This window comes from Dermacentor andersoni, chromosome 7 (genome assembly GCF_023375885.2).
Source record: "Dermacentor andersoni chromosome 7, qqDerAnde1_hic_scaffold, whole genome shotgun sequence".
Classification (NCBI taxonomy): domain Eukaryota; kingdom Metazoa; phylum Arthropoda; class Arachnida; order Ixodida; family Ixodidae; genus Dermacentor; species Dermacentor andersoni.
In genome coordinates, this window is record NC_092820.1 from 84,317,354 (window position 1) to 84,332,086 (window position 14,733).

Sequence of the window (14,733 nt, forward strand, 5' to 3'; positions counted from 1 at the left end):
GCCCGCACACCGTCGCTGTCCCTGCCACCACGAAACCTATTTCGTTTCCGTCGTTGTGATGTCGGCATGTTTAGACAAGCATGAGAATCGTGAAATCATCGGGATGAAGTCACTGACAAACGGTGTGTGCACGCGAATAAAATTGGGAAGTGCGTATTTTTTTTCGTGAGAAAGACGGATCATCAAACGACACCGGCGTTGCTGCGGGCTCCATGTCGGATGTGTACGGAAGACGCTTATACATGTCCGGCGTGAATACCGCAAAACTGTCGGGAAGAAGTGAGTGACAATATATTTTCAGTGGACGTTAGTGGCGAAATTTTTCGGCAGGAAGTGACCGACAAATCGTTCTCGCGTACGCTAATTGAGAAACAGCTCCGATGTAGAAGTGCGTTGTCCCTCTTGCGTTTGAGGATCAGCAAACATGTTGGCATTAGACGAGTTTAGACTGCTGAAGTTGTGATCAGATAGCTATCACACATGGTCAATAAGGGCAAGAGCAGCTGTCGTGCAGAAGGGATGCTGGGAAGAGATCGACTCTGGATTCTCGAATAGAGAAATTAACGAGCGAGAAAAGCAGACTGACTACAATGCCCTGACCTTCTTGGTCCTTATCGTCGAGGACAACTACACGGATGACATCGAAGCTTGAAGAACTGCAAAAGAAGCCTGGAATACGCTGCAGGAGATGCACTCAAAGTTTGGCCTCTTGTACATACTCCAGCTGATGCGCGACTTTTTCAACGTAAAAATGAGGAGAGAGGAGTCAACGCAACATTACCTACGAAGATTTATAGTTCTGCACAGGAAGTTGTCAAATGCAGGCTGTGCACTTACAGACAGAGAGGTTGCGTTAGTGACGCTAATGGGGCTTCCTGACATATTGGAACCGCTCATTCTGTATTTGGAGCAAGACGAACCAACCCTCACGACCAAAGCAGTGAAGACAAGGCTGCTTATCGAAGAAAAGAGACAGCTACGTTGTGATGAAGATCGGTTAAGCGACGAAGAGAGTCGGACAAGGACCCTAATCACTAAAGCTCGATTAAGGACTGAAAGCAAGCAACCCAATGAGAAGGTGCATCATGAACTCACTCTCAAGAAGGACGAGAAATTTCGTCAATGCACCTCAAGTATGCAAAATAAGAAAGTGGGATACTTTGCTTGTGGCGGAATTGGTGATATAGCCAGAGATTGTGACCCGTTTCAAGATGAAGGGGATGACCAGAAGAGAAACTCATCGCAGGCAAAGATTGTAAAGCAGATGGCTTTATGTGTCAAAACTGTACTAAGAGCGCCTCCTCATGTGTGGCATCTTTATAGCGGTGCTACAGATCACATGACATCGCTCAAGGCGAAGGTCACTCACTTCAAGCCATGCGAGTCAGTAGAAGAAACTGCAAACAAAACATTTATGAATGTCATGGGGGAAGGAAGAGTTCAGATTCAACTATCTGAAGAGTGCGGTGGGTCGTTCATCATGCTAGAAGATGTCCTTTATGTGCCCGACTTGAACGGCAAACTACCATCAGTTGGAAGAATTAAAGAGATAGGTTTGCACGTGACGTTCGCCCGGGGCAAAGCCGAAGTTACAAAGGACGCCGGTGAGCTGATCCCTACCGTAACTCGAGAAGGAAGGCTGTACTCCGTCAAAGAAGAAATAATGTCGACGAAGATGGGAAAGACAAAAGACACAGCTTTGTGGCACAGACGACTAGGCCACCTTCACCAAGATGATGTTCGACGCCTCTGTGGAACAAGTGAAGGTCCTGTGAAGGACAAATGGGACACATGTTGTCTGGGAAAGCTAAAATGAAGCAGTTTTCCAAAGGGCGAGGAAACACGGGCTAAGATTCCACTGGAGCTGGTGCATTCAGATATGGTTGGAAAGATCACACCAACGACCAAAAGGAGCTCCAGTTACTTTGTAACCTTCACAGACGACTACTCAAGATATACTGTGGTGTATCCCATGAAGGCCAAAAGCGAAGTGCTTCTGAAGTTTGACAAATACAGACACATGGCGGAAAATCTGCACAAGACGAAGGTGAAGACCTACCGTACTGACAATGGAGGAGAGTACACAAGCAAAGAGTTCAACCAGTACCTGGCCAAGCATTGCATAAGGCACCAGCTGACCATTCCTGGTACGCCTGAGTAGAAGGGAGTCACAAAGAGAATGAATCGAACATTGCTTGACATGCCGAGGTGCCTTCTTATTGAATCAGATGTCACCAAAGGCTCTGGGCTGATACCGTTCTCACTGCAAGTCACATCAGAAACAAAGGCCCATGCAAGGCGGTTGGAGGAGAGTCACCAGAATCTCTGTGGACAGGGGTAAAAGTGAAACTGGACAACCTAAAGATGTTTGGGTGCAAGGCATGGTGTGTGCGAAACAAGCGGTGCAAGGGGAAGAAGTTGGAACCGTTAGCAGATGAGTGCATACTGGTCGGCTATCCAGAATTAGTGAAGGGGTACAAGCTGTGGAACCAGAAGGAAGATAACATCTTCGTATGTCGGGACTTTACCTTTGAAGAAGAGTCCTTCCCATGCAAGCTTACCCAAGTTGCAAGTAGCAAGACTGAAGCACATAGCGAAACTTATTGCACAATCACGTTAAAAATTGAAGACCGCTTGAGCGAGCCACATGATGTTGGTAGTTCTGCTTGCAATGATACTGATTACAACTATGTGTAAGAAGTTGGCTCATCAGCTGATGAAGACGAGGTAACTACACAGGACAAAGGAGCTACGCAGCGACTGTCCAGCCTGACAGATTGTGATACACAGGCACCAAGACGGTCAAAAATACTAGCAAACAAGAAACCACGTCAAAGTTAATGTCACGGCTGCTGCATAAACAGGCAAAACAGCCAAGTAGATCCAGAAACTCCACACGAAACCTTATCTGCACCTGACGAGGAGGAATGGAATGCAGCTATACAGAGTGAAATGAACTGAAGCTTCCAATACATGGGAGCTAGTGCCACGACCGAAAACAGACAAGTCGTAAAATGCATGTGGGTTTTCCGCAAGAAGTACGACGAAAATGGTGGCCTCGAGCGATACAAGGCACGGTTGGTCGCATGCGGATATTCACAAGTAAAAGGTAACGATTACAAGGAAATCTTCTCTCGTGTAGTGAAGCTGAAGTCCGTCAGGGCACTGCTGGCCATAGCAGTTGAGAGGAATCGAAAGATCCACCAGATGGACACCCCGGCAGCATACTTAAATGGTATTCTGAAGCAGACCGTCTACATGGAAGAACCGCAGCCTTTCAATGACTGTAGGAAGGATGAAGTCTGCCTTCTGAAGAAGACCCTTACGGGCTACGGCAGTCTGGAGTGGAGTGGAACCTTGCTTTTTACAAAATGCTCAAGTCAGAAGGGATGACAAGATCAAAAGCAGAAGCTTTTGTTTATATCAGCAAGAAGAACCTCATCGTAGGAGTATATTGGTGACTTGCTGATCATCGCAAAAGAAGAGAAACAGATTCGCGACTTCGAAAGCCGCTTGGGTAAAGAATTTGATGCAAGAGAATTGGGTGAAGCTAGCCACATTCTTTCCATACGTCTGAAGGAAGAAAAAGATGGAAAACTAACCTTGGACGAGACGGCCCATGCTAACAACATACTGGAGACGTTTGGCATGTCAGATGCAAAGCCAGTATCATCCCATTTGGATCCTGGAAGCAAGTACCAAATAGGAGACAACAATAACCCATCAAGTGCGGACCTGCCCCGCAAGTACAGACAAGCGATTGGTGCGTTGCTTTAGCTCGTCGGAGGCACAAGGCCAGACTTGGCTTTTGCGACTAGTTACAAGACCCAGTTCAATAAATGTCCCACAGAAGCACATTGGAATGGCATAAGGCCCTTTCATCGCTATGTGAAGCTGACGAATAATGCACTAGTCTACCAGAAAACTAGGAATTGAATACAAGCCTTTTGCAACGCAGACTGGGCTAGTGACAAGGCTGACAGGAAGTCATTCAGCGGCTATGTGTTCACGCCAGCTGGTGCAGCGATTTCCTGTAGTAGTAAGAAGCAGCGAAGCACTACATTGTAAATAGTTGAAGCTGAATATGTAGCAATGTGTCCCAATAGAAAGGGAGTATTCATCATCATCATCATCATCAGCCTGGTTACGCCCACTGCAGGGCAAAGGCCTCTCCCATACTTCTCCAATTGCCCCGGTCATGTGCTAATTGTGGCCATGTTGACCCTCCAAACTTCCTAATCTCATCTGCCCACCTAACTTTCTGTCGCCCCCTGCTACGCTTCCCTTCCCTCGGAATCCAGTCCGTAACCCTTAATGACCATCGGTTATCTTCCCTCCTCATTACATGTCCTGCCCATGCCCATTTCTTTTTCTTGATTTCAACTAAGATGTCATTAACGCGCTTTTGTTCCCTCACCCAACCTGCTCTTTTCTTATCCCTTAATGTTACACCTATCATTCTTCTTTCCATAGCCCGTTGCGTCGTCCTCAATTTAAGTAGAGCCCTTTTCGTAAGCCTCCAGGTTTCTGCCCCGTACGTGAGTACTGGTAAGACACAGCTGTTATAAACTTTTCTCTTGAGGGATAATGGCAACCTGCTGTTCATGATCTCAGAATGCCTGCCAAACGCACCCCAGCCCATTCTTATTCTTCTGATTATTTCACTCTCATGATCCGGATCAGCAGTCACTACCTGTCCTAAGTAGATGTATTCCCTTACCACTTCCAGTGCCTCGCTACCTATCGTAAACTGCTGTTCCCTTCCGAGACTGTTAAACATTACTTTAGTTTTCTGCAGATTAATTTTTAGTCCCACCCTTCTGCTCTGCCTCTCCAGGTCAGTGAGCATGCATTGCAGTTGGTCCCCTGAGTTACTAAGCAAGGCAATATCATCAGCGAAGCGCAAGTTACTAAGGTATTCTCCATTTACTCTTATCCCCAATTCTTCCCAATCCAGGTCTCTGAATACCTCCTGTAAACATGCTGTGAATAGCATTGGAGAGATCGTATCTCCCTGCCTGACGCCTTTCTTTATAGGGATTTTGTTGCTTTCTTTATGGAGGACTACAGTGGCTGTGCAGCCGCTATAGATATCTTTCAGTATTTTTACGTACGGCTCGTCTACACCCTGATTCCGCAATGCCTCCATGACTGCTGAGGTTTCGACTGAATCAAACGCTTTCTCATAATCAATGAAAGCTACATATAGTGGTTGGTTATATTCCGCACATTTCTCTATCACCTGATTGATAGTGTGAATATGATCTATTGTTGAGTAGCCTTTACGGAATCCTGCCTGGTCCTTTGGTTGACGGAAGTCTAAGGTGTTCCTGATTCTATTTGCAATTACCTTAGTAAATACTTTGTAGGCAACGGACAGTAAGCTGATCGGTCTATAATTTTTCAAGTCTTCGGCGTCCCCTTTCTTATGGATTAGGATTATGTTAGCGTTCTTCCAAGATTCCGGTACGCTCGAGGTCATGAGGCATTGTGTATACAGGGTGGCCAGTTTTTCTAGAACAATCTGCCCACCGTCCTTCAACAAATCTGCTGTTACCTGATCCTCCCCAGCTGCCTTCCCCCTTTGCATAGCTCCCAAGGCTTTCCTTACTTCTTCCGGCGTTACTTGTGGGATTTCGAATTCCTCTAGACTATTCTCTCTGCTATTATCATCGTGGGTTCCACTCGTACTGTATAAATCTCTATAGAACTCCTCAGCCACCTGAACTATCTCATCCATATTAGTAATGATATTGCCGGCTTTGTCTCTTAACGCATACATCTGATTCTTGCCAATTCCTAGTTTCTTCTTCTCTGCTTTTAGGCTTCCTCCGTTCCTGAGAGCTTGTTCAATTCTATCCATATTATACTTCCTTATGTCAGCTGTCTTACGCTTGTTGATTAACTTCGAAAGTTCTGCCAGTTCTATTCTGGCTGTAGGGTTAGAGGCTTTCATACATTGGCGTTTCTTGATCAGATCTTTCGTCTCTTGCGACAGCTTACTGGTATCCTGTCTAACAGAGTTACCGCCGACTTCTATTGCACATTCCTTAATGATGCCCACAAGATTGTCGTTCCTTGCTTCAACACTAATTTCCTCTTCCTGAGTTAAAGCCGAATACCTGTTCTGTAGCTTGATCTGGAAGTCCTCTATTTTCCCTCTTACCGCTAACTCATTGATCGGCTTCTTATGTACCAGTTTCTTCCGTTCCCTCCTCAAGTCTAGGCTAATTCGAGTTCTTACCATCCTGTGGTCACTGCAGCGCACCTTACCGAGCACGTCCACATCTTGTATGATGCCAGGGTTAGCGCAGAGTATGAAGTCTATTTCATTTCTAGTCTCGCCGTTCGGGCTCCTCCACGTCCACTTTCGGCTATCCCGCTTGCGGAAGAAGGTATTCATTATCCGCATATTATTCTGTTCCGCAAACTCTACTAGTAACTCTCCCCTGCTATTCCTAGTGCCTATGCCGTATTCCCCCACTGCCTTGTCTCCAGCCTGCTTCTTGCCTACTTTGGCATTGAAATCGCCCATCAGTATAGTGTATTTTGTTTTCACTCTACCCATCGCCGATTCCACGTCTTCATAGAAGCTTTCGACTTCCTGGTCATCATGACTGGATGTAGGGGCGTAGACCTGTACAACCTTCATTTTGTACCTCTTATTAAGTTTCAGAACAAGACATGCCACCCTCTCGTTAATGCTATAGAATTCCTGTATGTTACCAGCTATATTCTTATTAATCAGGAATCCGACTCCTAGTTCTCGTCTCTCCGCTAAGCCCCGGTAGCACAGGACGTGCCCGCTTCTGAGCACTGTATATGCTTCTTTTGGCCTCCTAACTTCACTGAGCCCTATTATATCCCATTTACTGCCCTCTAATTCTTCCAGTAGCACTGCTAGACTCGCCTCACTAGATAACGTTCTAGCGTTAAACGTTACCAGGTTCATATTCCAATGGCGGCCTGTCCGGAGCCAGGGATTCTTAGCACCCTCTGCAGCGTCGCAGGTCTGACCGCCGCCGTGGTCAGTTGCTTCGCAGCAACTTCGCAGCAAGGGAGTATTGTGGCTCTAAAATTTGATGAAGGAACCTTATGCGCACGAATTCATGCACGAGCCACAGATTTTGATGGCTGACAACTAGGGTACAATTGCGCTTGCGAAAAGCCAAGTTACTTCAAATAGAAGCAAACAAATTGACCTCAAGTATTATTTCCTGAGAGAAAAAGTCGAGGAGGGAAAGTTTCAACTTCAGTACGTTGAATTGTCGAACAACTGTGCCGACCTATTCACTAAGGCCTTAAATGGAAGAATGACTCCCAAGCACTGTGAATGTTTGGCCATCAAAAGTGTAGGCGCAATGACAGTCTATTAAGTAGGAGCGTCAGTAGTGTGATGGCAAGTCACGATATGGTGCCATGCATCCGTTGGTGCGCCGTCGCCGTTTCACCTTCTTCAAAGCCACTCTTATTGTGTCGCTCTCGTTTCATTTTTTTTTTTTGCTCTGTGCTATTAAACAAAATGGCAGCTTGACAGTTGTGTGCACGGAGGAAGGAAACTCAGGAGAGGCCCTGACGTCATTCTTTGTGAAGCTAAAGTAAAGCCGGAAGCTGGCGTTGCTCGTGGCTTTGCTCCGCCTTTCGAGCCAGCTCTCCTCTCTTGTTTACATTTCTCGCGAAACCACGCCGCGCTGCGCGCAAAGGGGCTGCTCGGACGCGCGCGCTCCGCAGCAATACTAAACAATCGCGATTACTCGTTGCATCACCGTTGCCAAAGTCGTGTTGAAAGAAGTTGATAAAGAACTTCGCAAATTTGGCCGTGAGGTAGAATCGGCCGCTTTTACCGGCTTTTATTAAACTAAGCATGCCTTATAAGGCTTGCCAACTGAACTGTTTTCATCAACCGCAGGTACCGGCCGCTGCTCCGTTCTTGTGTGTTTTTAAAAGGTCACCTTTATCGCTGCCTTCTACGTGCTTTTCTTAGGTTGGGCTTCCTGGGGCTCTCACACGGACTTGCGAGCTGGACGTCTGGCGATACGCAAAAAATGTACGCATTCTCACTGCACTGCAAGAACGCACTGGAGACACGTACGACACATCGACCCATTTACGATCCATTTGGAGTTGATGAGCACAAACACATTCTCGCTTGAGGAATCATCGTGCTTTATTGAACAAATTCGGGTGGCCGCGCATCACTACGACAGCGCACCGGCGAGGAGGCAGAATGTAATTTCTTACTCCGCTTTAGATTGATTGACTGCGGCCTGAGGTGCCTTCTTACCACGGTAAGTGAAGCATCACGGAACCAAAGTTTTACGATAGCCGGCGCACGGTGCAGAACAGTACGTGCGTAGAACTGGCCTACATGCGACCATGGAACAGCGGTTTCATGTGTTCGCAGGCGAACGTTCTATGGAGCCTTGCTCAGTCTTGCAGCGCATCCGCTATCCTGCACTTCCCTGCGCTTCTCGCGCGCACATATAAGATACGCCTGCAGTAGGGAGGATTCATTCCTTAAGTCAAAGCAGCCGCTTTTTTCCCATCTTCCACGATGAAGCGTCGGCTTGCAGGCGCACGGTGCCGAGGGCCGCAAAATGCACATGTTGCGCAAATGCAATTGCAAATGCAATTGAGGTACACTTGTGCAGGTGTGCATGAACCTCGAACGCGCTCTGCTTAAAGGACCTCGTGCTGTCGCGAGTACTGCGAGGAACAAGCAACAGTTAAGCAAGGTGTGTTTTAATATGCACAAAAGCAAGTTGTTACGGCACACAAACTACGAATTCATAACGTACGTTCTACGTGCCGCAAATGCACCATATGCGCTGTCAAAAGCAGGTGTCACTGACCGGCAAGGCGTTCATTGTACAGATTCTGAAACGCATCGGTTTCGGCCTGCGACGGCACGTTAGCATGATTCCGCCAAAGAGGGCAAAATGTCCCGCGGATATTCCTTCATCCGTTGTAATTGCCGTGGTGAGGTACATTGTGTACAGCGTTGCATGTGCGTTAATCTCACGAACTTTAGTTCCTCCTGTGCAACCTGGCCACAGCAACACCCTGGAGAGCACGGTCCAGATAACACACCGCTACAAAACACTGAGACCAACGCAAACCTGCCCGCACGGCGCCTTAGCTACGGTAGGAAACCTACGGAGGAATACGTGTGAGCGTCCATAAACATAACCAAACCGCCATTGAGGCCCGAAAGGCGTGGCCGCTACAGCAAATAAATAAAAAACAGCAAGAAAAAGGAAAACTCACTGCGTGATTTCCTCTACACTTTTCTCCTAGCGCGCGGAGTGGGTATGGCCTCTCCTCAGTTTCCTTCCTCCATGGTTGTGTGTCGTTTAGTTGGCTTCGTGCCAAATCTTCTCAATGCGCGACCCCAAAAGATCTGGTCACCATGCGTACTCAAGAAAACTAAAAGGCTTAAGGGTAACCCCACCACCAAGCCTCCGGAGAAATATTTTCTCCACTTGATAAAGATTTTGGGTGAAAGAGAAGACACGCTGGGAGATGAAACGCGCGTTTAGCCGGAGGATATATTTTCGGGTAATTAGAAAATAGGGCCTTGGAAGCAAGGGAAAGAAGAAGCCCTACAGGAAGGCTATAAACAATGAACATGGTGGTGCCTAAGGTTACTGTTGCGGTCATCACCATGTTCGGACACACATTTGACAGCTCTGCTCACATATCAAGAGTTGCAAAGCTTAAAACTCTGATCAAAAATACACAACGTTCTTGTGGCTCATTTGAGTTGCCAACTGCGCTTAAGCTTTACTTAGGGATGTGGGCTTCATTGACGCCACGCAAGTTGACTAAGGCTTCAGTGTCATTCTCTGTAATCTGCAGCTCAAGTAAATAGGGATCTCAAGAATCCGTTGGCATTCCTGAGGTCGGACTGGGTCTCAGGTTGCGTTGAACATAAAAAGCTATTTGTATCATGCTTAAGATAACGGTCGAGTCCGTGTAGATCAATGTAAGTTGACAAGAAATAAACGTGGTGGTAAAAGGAGATTAAAGGGTAGTTTTCTAAGCTGTCAGCATTGGTTATTCTTTGAGTGAAGTAAGCTCGATGACGTGACAGGACGTAGTGTGCACTGCTGAGTGAAAATTCGTGAAAATCACGCGACTGGTAATAATTTGTGTTCTATTACACTTGCTACATGCTCACATCTCACCACGGCGTGCTTGCAGCTAGAATTGGCCAGTACAGAGGACGGATGAGACTGCGAGGAAAATAAATTTGATCCGTGGAACCTAGTACCTGTTGTCGTTACGTTAACTATACTTTATTTGCTTGTGATGAATACCCTCCTGCTTTTCCATGGGCAAATTGACTTGGCATGCTGTTTCACGTATTATGGGGCCAATCGGACAATGGTTTTAATAAAATACCTAAGGTTCACAATATAAATGCACTTGGATGTCCCAAAAAAGAAAAAAAATATGCCGGGAGATCAATAAAAAATGTTAAAGTGATGAGAGGATGACCTCAGCCTAACTTCACTTGCAAACTGCGAATAAAAGCCCATATACCTATCATGAAATTGCCTGACTTTGTTTCTTTTCAAGCTTTATGATCATGTAATTTATATTTACTAATATTTTTGTGAAAATGCTTAATATTTATGGGTAGTAAAACGTACCTTGAAATCCTACAATCATTGTACCTGGATGTTGCGGATCTACTTATCCTTCATGTTCTTTACTGACCCATCTGTAATTATAAAGTATTCAACCGTATTATATTGTGAGCATCTTTAAACAAAGGCCATTTAAATACTTACTTCGCAAAGCCATCCACCAAAGAACGAGTAAAATATGCTGTAGGATGTTGTGTTAGTCACCTTGCAATTATGGCACGGAACGGGGGTGTTATAGGTCGTATTCAATATCCATATAGCTTCAGCTGTGCTCATAAGTGAAATAGAAACTAATAATTATGAAAACTACCTCCCCATTCACAATATCGTCACAAATTGTCCGCAGTTTCAAAAGGTATTCTTTTTTGCTGTTCAGAAGAAAGGTGCTAAGAAAATTCCAGTAGCAAGTATATGGGCAAACCAGGCGAACTTTTGGTGTCATCGCTGCTGTCGTCGTGTTGTTGGTAAGGAATTCGAAGAGCGGGAAGAAGTCAGCGTCCCGCACACCGTATGCTGCATATGCACGGATGAGCAGGCGAGCGTGAGCAGAGCAGGGTGGCCGCTTACACAGCGCAGTCCTGCCGTACATTCAATTTTGGAGTCACGTGACCAACATGCACTTGGAGAAAGGAGGGGGCGTCTTCTCTTCCAGCCCAGCCGTTGCTACACATGGTGGTTCACGTGATTCAACACATGCGCTGCGCGCAAGCCTTGGAGGTGGTAAATGCAGTCAGTGATGGGGACAAAGGCTTTCCGAGCTGTCTGCTGGATTCATGCGTGCTGCCTTCCTTGCCGCCTAGTGTTGAAGGTAGCGTAATCTGAGATATACAGGCACGGCAGAATTTAAATGGTAGAGAGCACGACAGCCCCAAGCAGTCCCTTTGAGTGCTTTGAGTGCTAAGCAGAGTGCATGAACACTCTGCTTAGCCGTCGCGCATCGTCACGCTGGCGTTAGGACAGCGAGTGATTCCAATTATTAAGTGAGATAGGGTCATGTTTGTTTGTGCTCGCTCAACATTATGTTCGTTTAGAAATGAAGAGACTGTTTCGTACAACGTATGCACCCTTAAAACAAGAAACCTTACCTCGGGGAATTGTGTAATAGTTCGCTATTGCTCAGAATGTATTTCCTCTCGGGTGAAACTACAGTTCTTTTCTGATTTTGCAAAGAACACAGTGACCATCCGTGCAATAATATACTGTTGTAGAGCACATATTTGTTGCTGCACATAAAATACAGAGTTTAAACATTCCAAATTTAGTGTCGCGAAATGTACATTTATATGAACACCAATAAATATCAAGCATAGTTTAAGGAACATTTGGATGGTACTTTTAATGTAGGCAAATAAATTTCATGTTTCGAATGTGAACAATGTGTCTTACCGATTTCTCTCCTTCATAGTTTATGCTAGGTGTGTTCAAGTTTATTTTATTTTATAGCGCCAGATTTTTTTGCTATGTTTTTCAGGATACACCTGCTCAGTTTCCGCGAGCCAGTGTTACGCACGCCCCCCCCCCTTTTGCTTCTTTCGCGATCAATAAAATATGTAATACATGCCTTTTCATATACATTCTTGTTTCTTAATGTTGGCTGCACTTCATATTCAGTATCAGTAAGCATTATCTTAGATGAAGTCATGGCTTTACGGAGTAAATGCAATGACAACTTTATGAATATACAGTGCAATACAATAACCACCCAATGGGAAGTCAGTACAATGAAATGCAATAAAGATCGCATGTAAAAATAACTCATTGAAAATTCAATGAAGGCCCCATGGAAAAACAACACAATAATACTATATGAAATACCAATGGAATTTGCACAATTATCTGTTGTTAGTAATGTGAAATATCGACAGAAAATCGATAGAATTCCAACGTTTATTTATAAAGCACTTTCCCCTACTCCACCCTTGTTCCTGCAAATAGGGCCGGTCGCCATGGCTGCGTTTAGGAATGTAGAAATCTGTACAGATGGCCTTATTACGGGTTTGTTCCTTGGCGAACATGAAAAGTGCTTCAAAATTTAAAAAATAAACACGAGTGTCTGCATGTAAGTGATTCCCGAAATTTATGAAGAATAGCGAAAGCATTTCACGGAATCATTTTGTAAGCGCTTTGCAATAGTGCTGACTCTTTCCCTAGTAAGAATCCATCTATATCGACGCCGATTTATTACTTTCGTTGCGACGAGAAGCTTCATAGAAGCCTTCATGAACGGACAGAACGAGCCACGAGAGGCGCTGGCGTAAGAAGAAGAGAATCGACGGCCAACCCTGTGGTTGCCGGGACTGGCAATCACGCGAATTGTTCGCCAGGCGTCTCTTCTGCCATATTTATTTCAACATGCTTGCAACGGAATACCGAACGGGAAGCTTTATGCGAAATAACGCAGCACGAGATGGGGGGTTGGGGGGGCTATGTACTTGAAGTAAGCAACGCACTCACCCTGTTTGGCGCAGTGGCTAAGGAGGTGCCCTACTAAGCCCGAGGGCACGTGATTGAATCCCGGTCGTGGCGGCCGCAATGCGATGGGTGGTGAAATGACAAAAAAAAACGTCAGTGTATCGTGCGTTGGGTGCACTTTCAAGAATACCAGGGGGTCAATATTTATCCGTAGCAAAAATTTATCGTCCAACTATGGGGGCATCGCAATCAAGTCGTGGTCTTGGCACATAAAACTAAAGATTTTTGAAGCATTTCGCAGTACGTGATGTACGTAGACATGCCAAATAGAATTCCTCGCACAAGTTCCTATGAGTCCTTGCACGCGATTGCGGTTCAAGGCGCCCTTCCTCCTCAATCCTGGCGCAGGTGTTTCACAGAAGTGTTTGCGAAGCGCTCCACAGATTGAAGTATCACTGCAGAAGTCAGGTGGGAAGGTCAAGTGGGCGTCCTCATTCTATTAAGTAATTTACGACTTACACGTGGAAGCTTTTGCTAAATTTATATGTACTCTCTTTCGTTGATGGACTTTACCTTCCTAATATCGGGCTACGAAAGTACATCAGTACATCGGAGTAGATATTTGGCCGTTAGGGCCGGTAAGGAGTTTTGTAGTAGTAAGCCAGTTGAACCTCATAGCTAGCACAATAAAATATACTAATTGTGCCTGAGTAGTGCAGTTTGGTAATCAAACAAAAGAAAAGAACGCTCGAGGAAAACAAACACCGAGTATGATATTGAATATCGAACACATTCTCATTTCTAAAGCAACAAGGAATAGGATATTTCTGCAGAATACGCTTGGTTATAACATGAAACCAGGCTTACATACATTGACACATACCTTTACCATCGTTCGTAATTCAGATGCCCGTACAATATAAGAGCTTGTAAATGACAAACTGGTTTTAATTATACGGACCACCATGAGAACGATAGCTTGAAACAATGAGAGAACAAGTTACCAGGTGCATGTACAGCTCGTTGGAAAAAAATCATAACCGTGCAGTACCGCACATTCATTTTTTTTCAAATGTGACATTTCAAGATTGGCCAAATAATAAATAGCAGCTTATTTAGATAAGAGGCTGGTAAACGTCACCCGTTATTTTCGATTGACGGAAATAAACAAGTCTACAAATTATCAATGCAGCGTTCTTGCTGGGGAACTGATGGCACTGCACAACAAGCACAGTTGTCCTGCAGTACAATCATTCGGAATAATTCTCACAGTCATTCTTCTGTTTCCCCTAGGACACTGAAAATTATTTTTAGTCTTGATATCTACGAAAGAAACGAATATTTGCCAATGCTTCTAACTTTTCACTTTTATAAAGTATCATGTTTTTATAAGTACTGTAATCGGTACTTTACAGGCTGCTACGTTGAATATATTTGCGCAGCTTGCCACCGGAACGTGTGCTTCAGTCCTTGAGGGTGTAATAAGTAATTCAAAATTTTGAATAGAAAACTGAGTAATCGAATGCCAATAAAGGTACAAACAGCTATTAAATTCGAACTGAAATTTTACCCATACAATGTTTAAAGTCATTTGTTTTGCTGGTGCTACTGAAGCTCGAAGCAAAAAATGTTTTTAAACTTTACTGTGAAGTAAATAAAACATATAAAG

General features: G+C 45.0%; 1 protein-coding gene across 1 annotated transcript; it reads left to right on the forward strand.

Annotated features, from left to right (window-relative positions):
- Positions 1 to 1,879: 1,879 nt before the first annotated feature.
- On the forward strand, positions 1,880 to 3,777 carry LOC140219586 (uncharacterized). The gene is made up of 4 exons (XM_072289489.1): positions 1,880 to 2,157; positions 2,229 to 2,572; positions 3,143 to 3,379; positions 3,482 to 3,777. Exons 1-4 carry the CDS (start codon positions 1,880 to 1,882, stop codon positions 3,775 to 3,777), a joined length of 1,155 nt encoding a protein of 384 aa, XP_072145590.1.
- Positions 3,778 to 14,733: the final 10,956 nt, after the last annotated feature.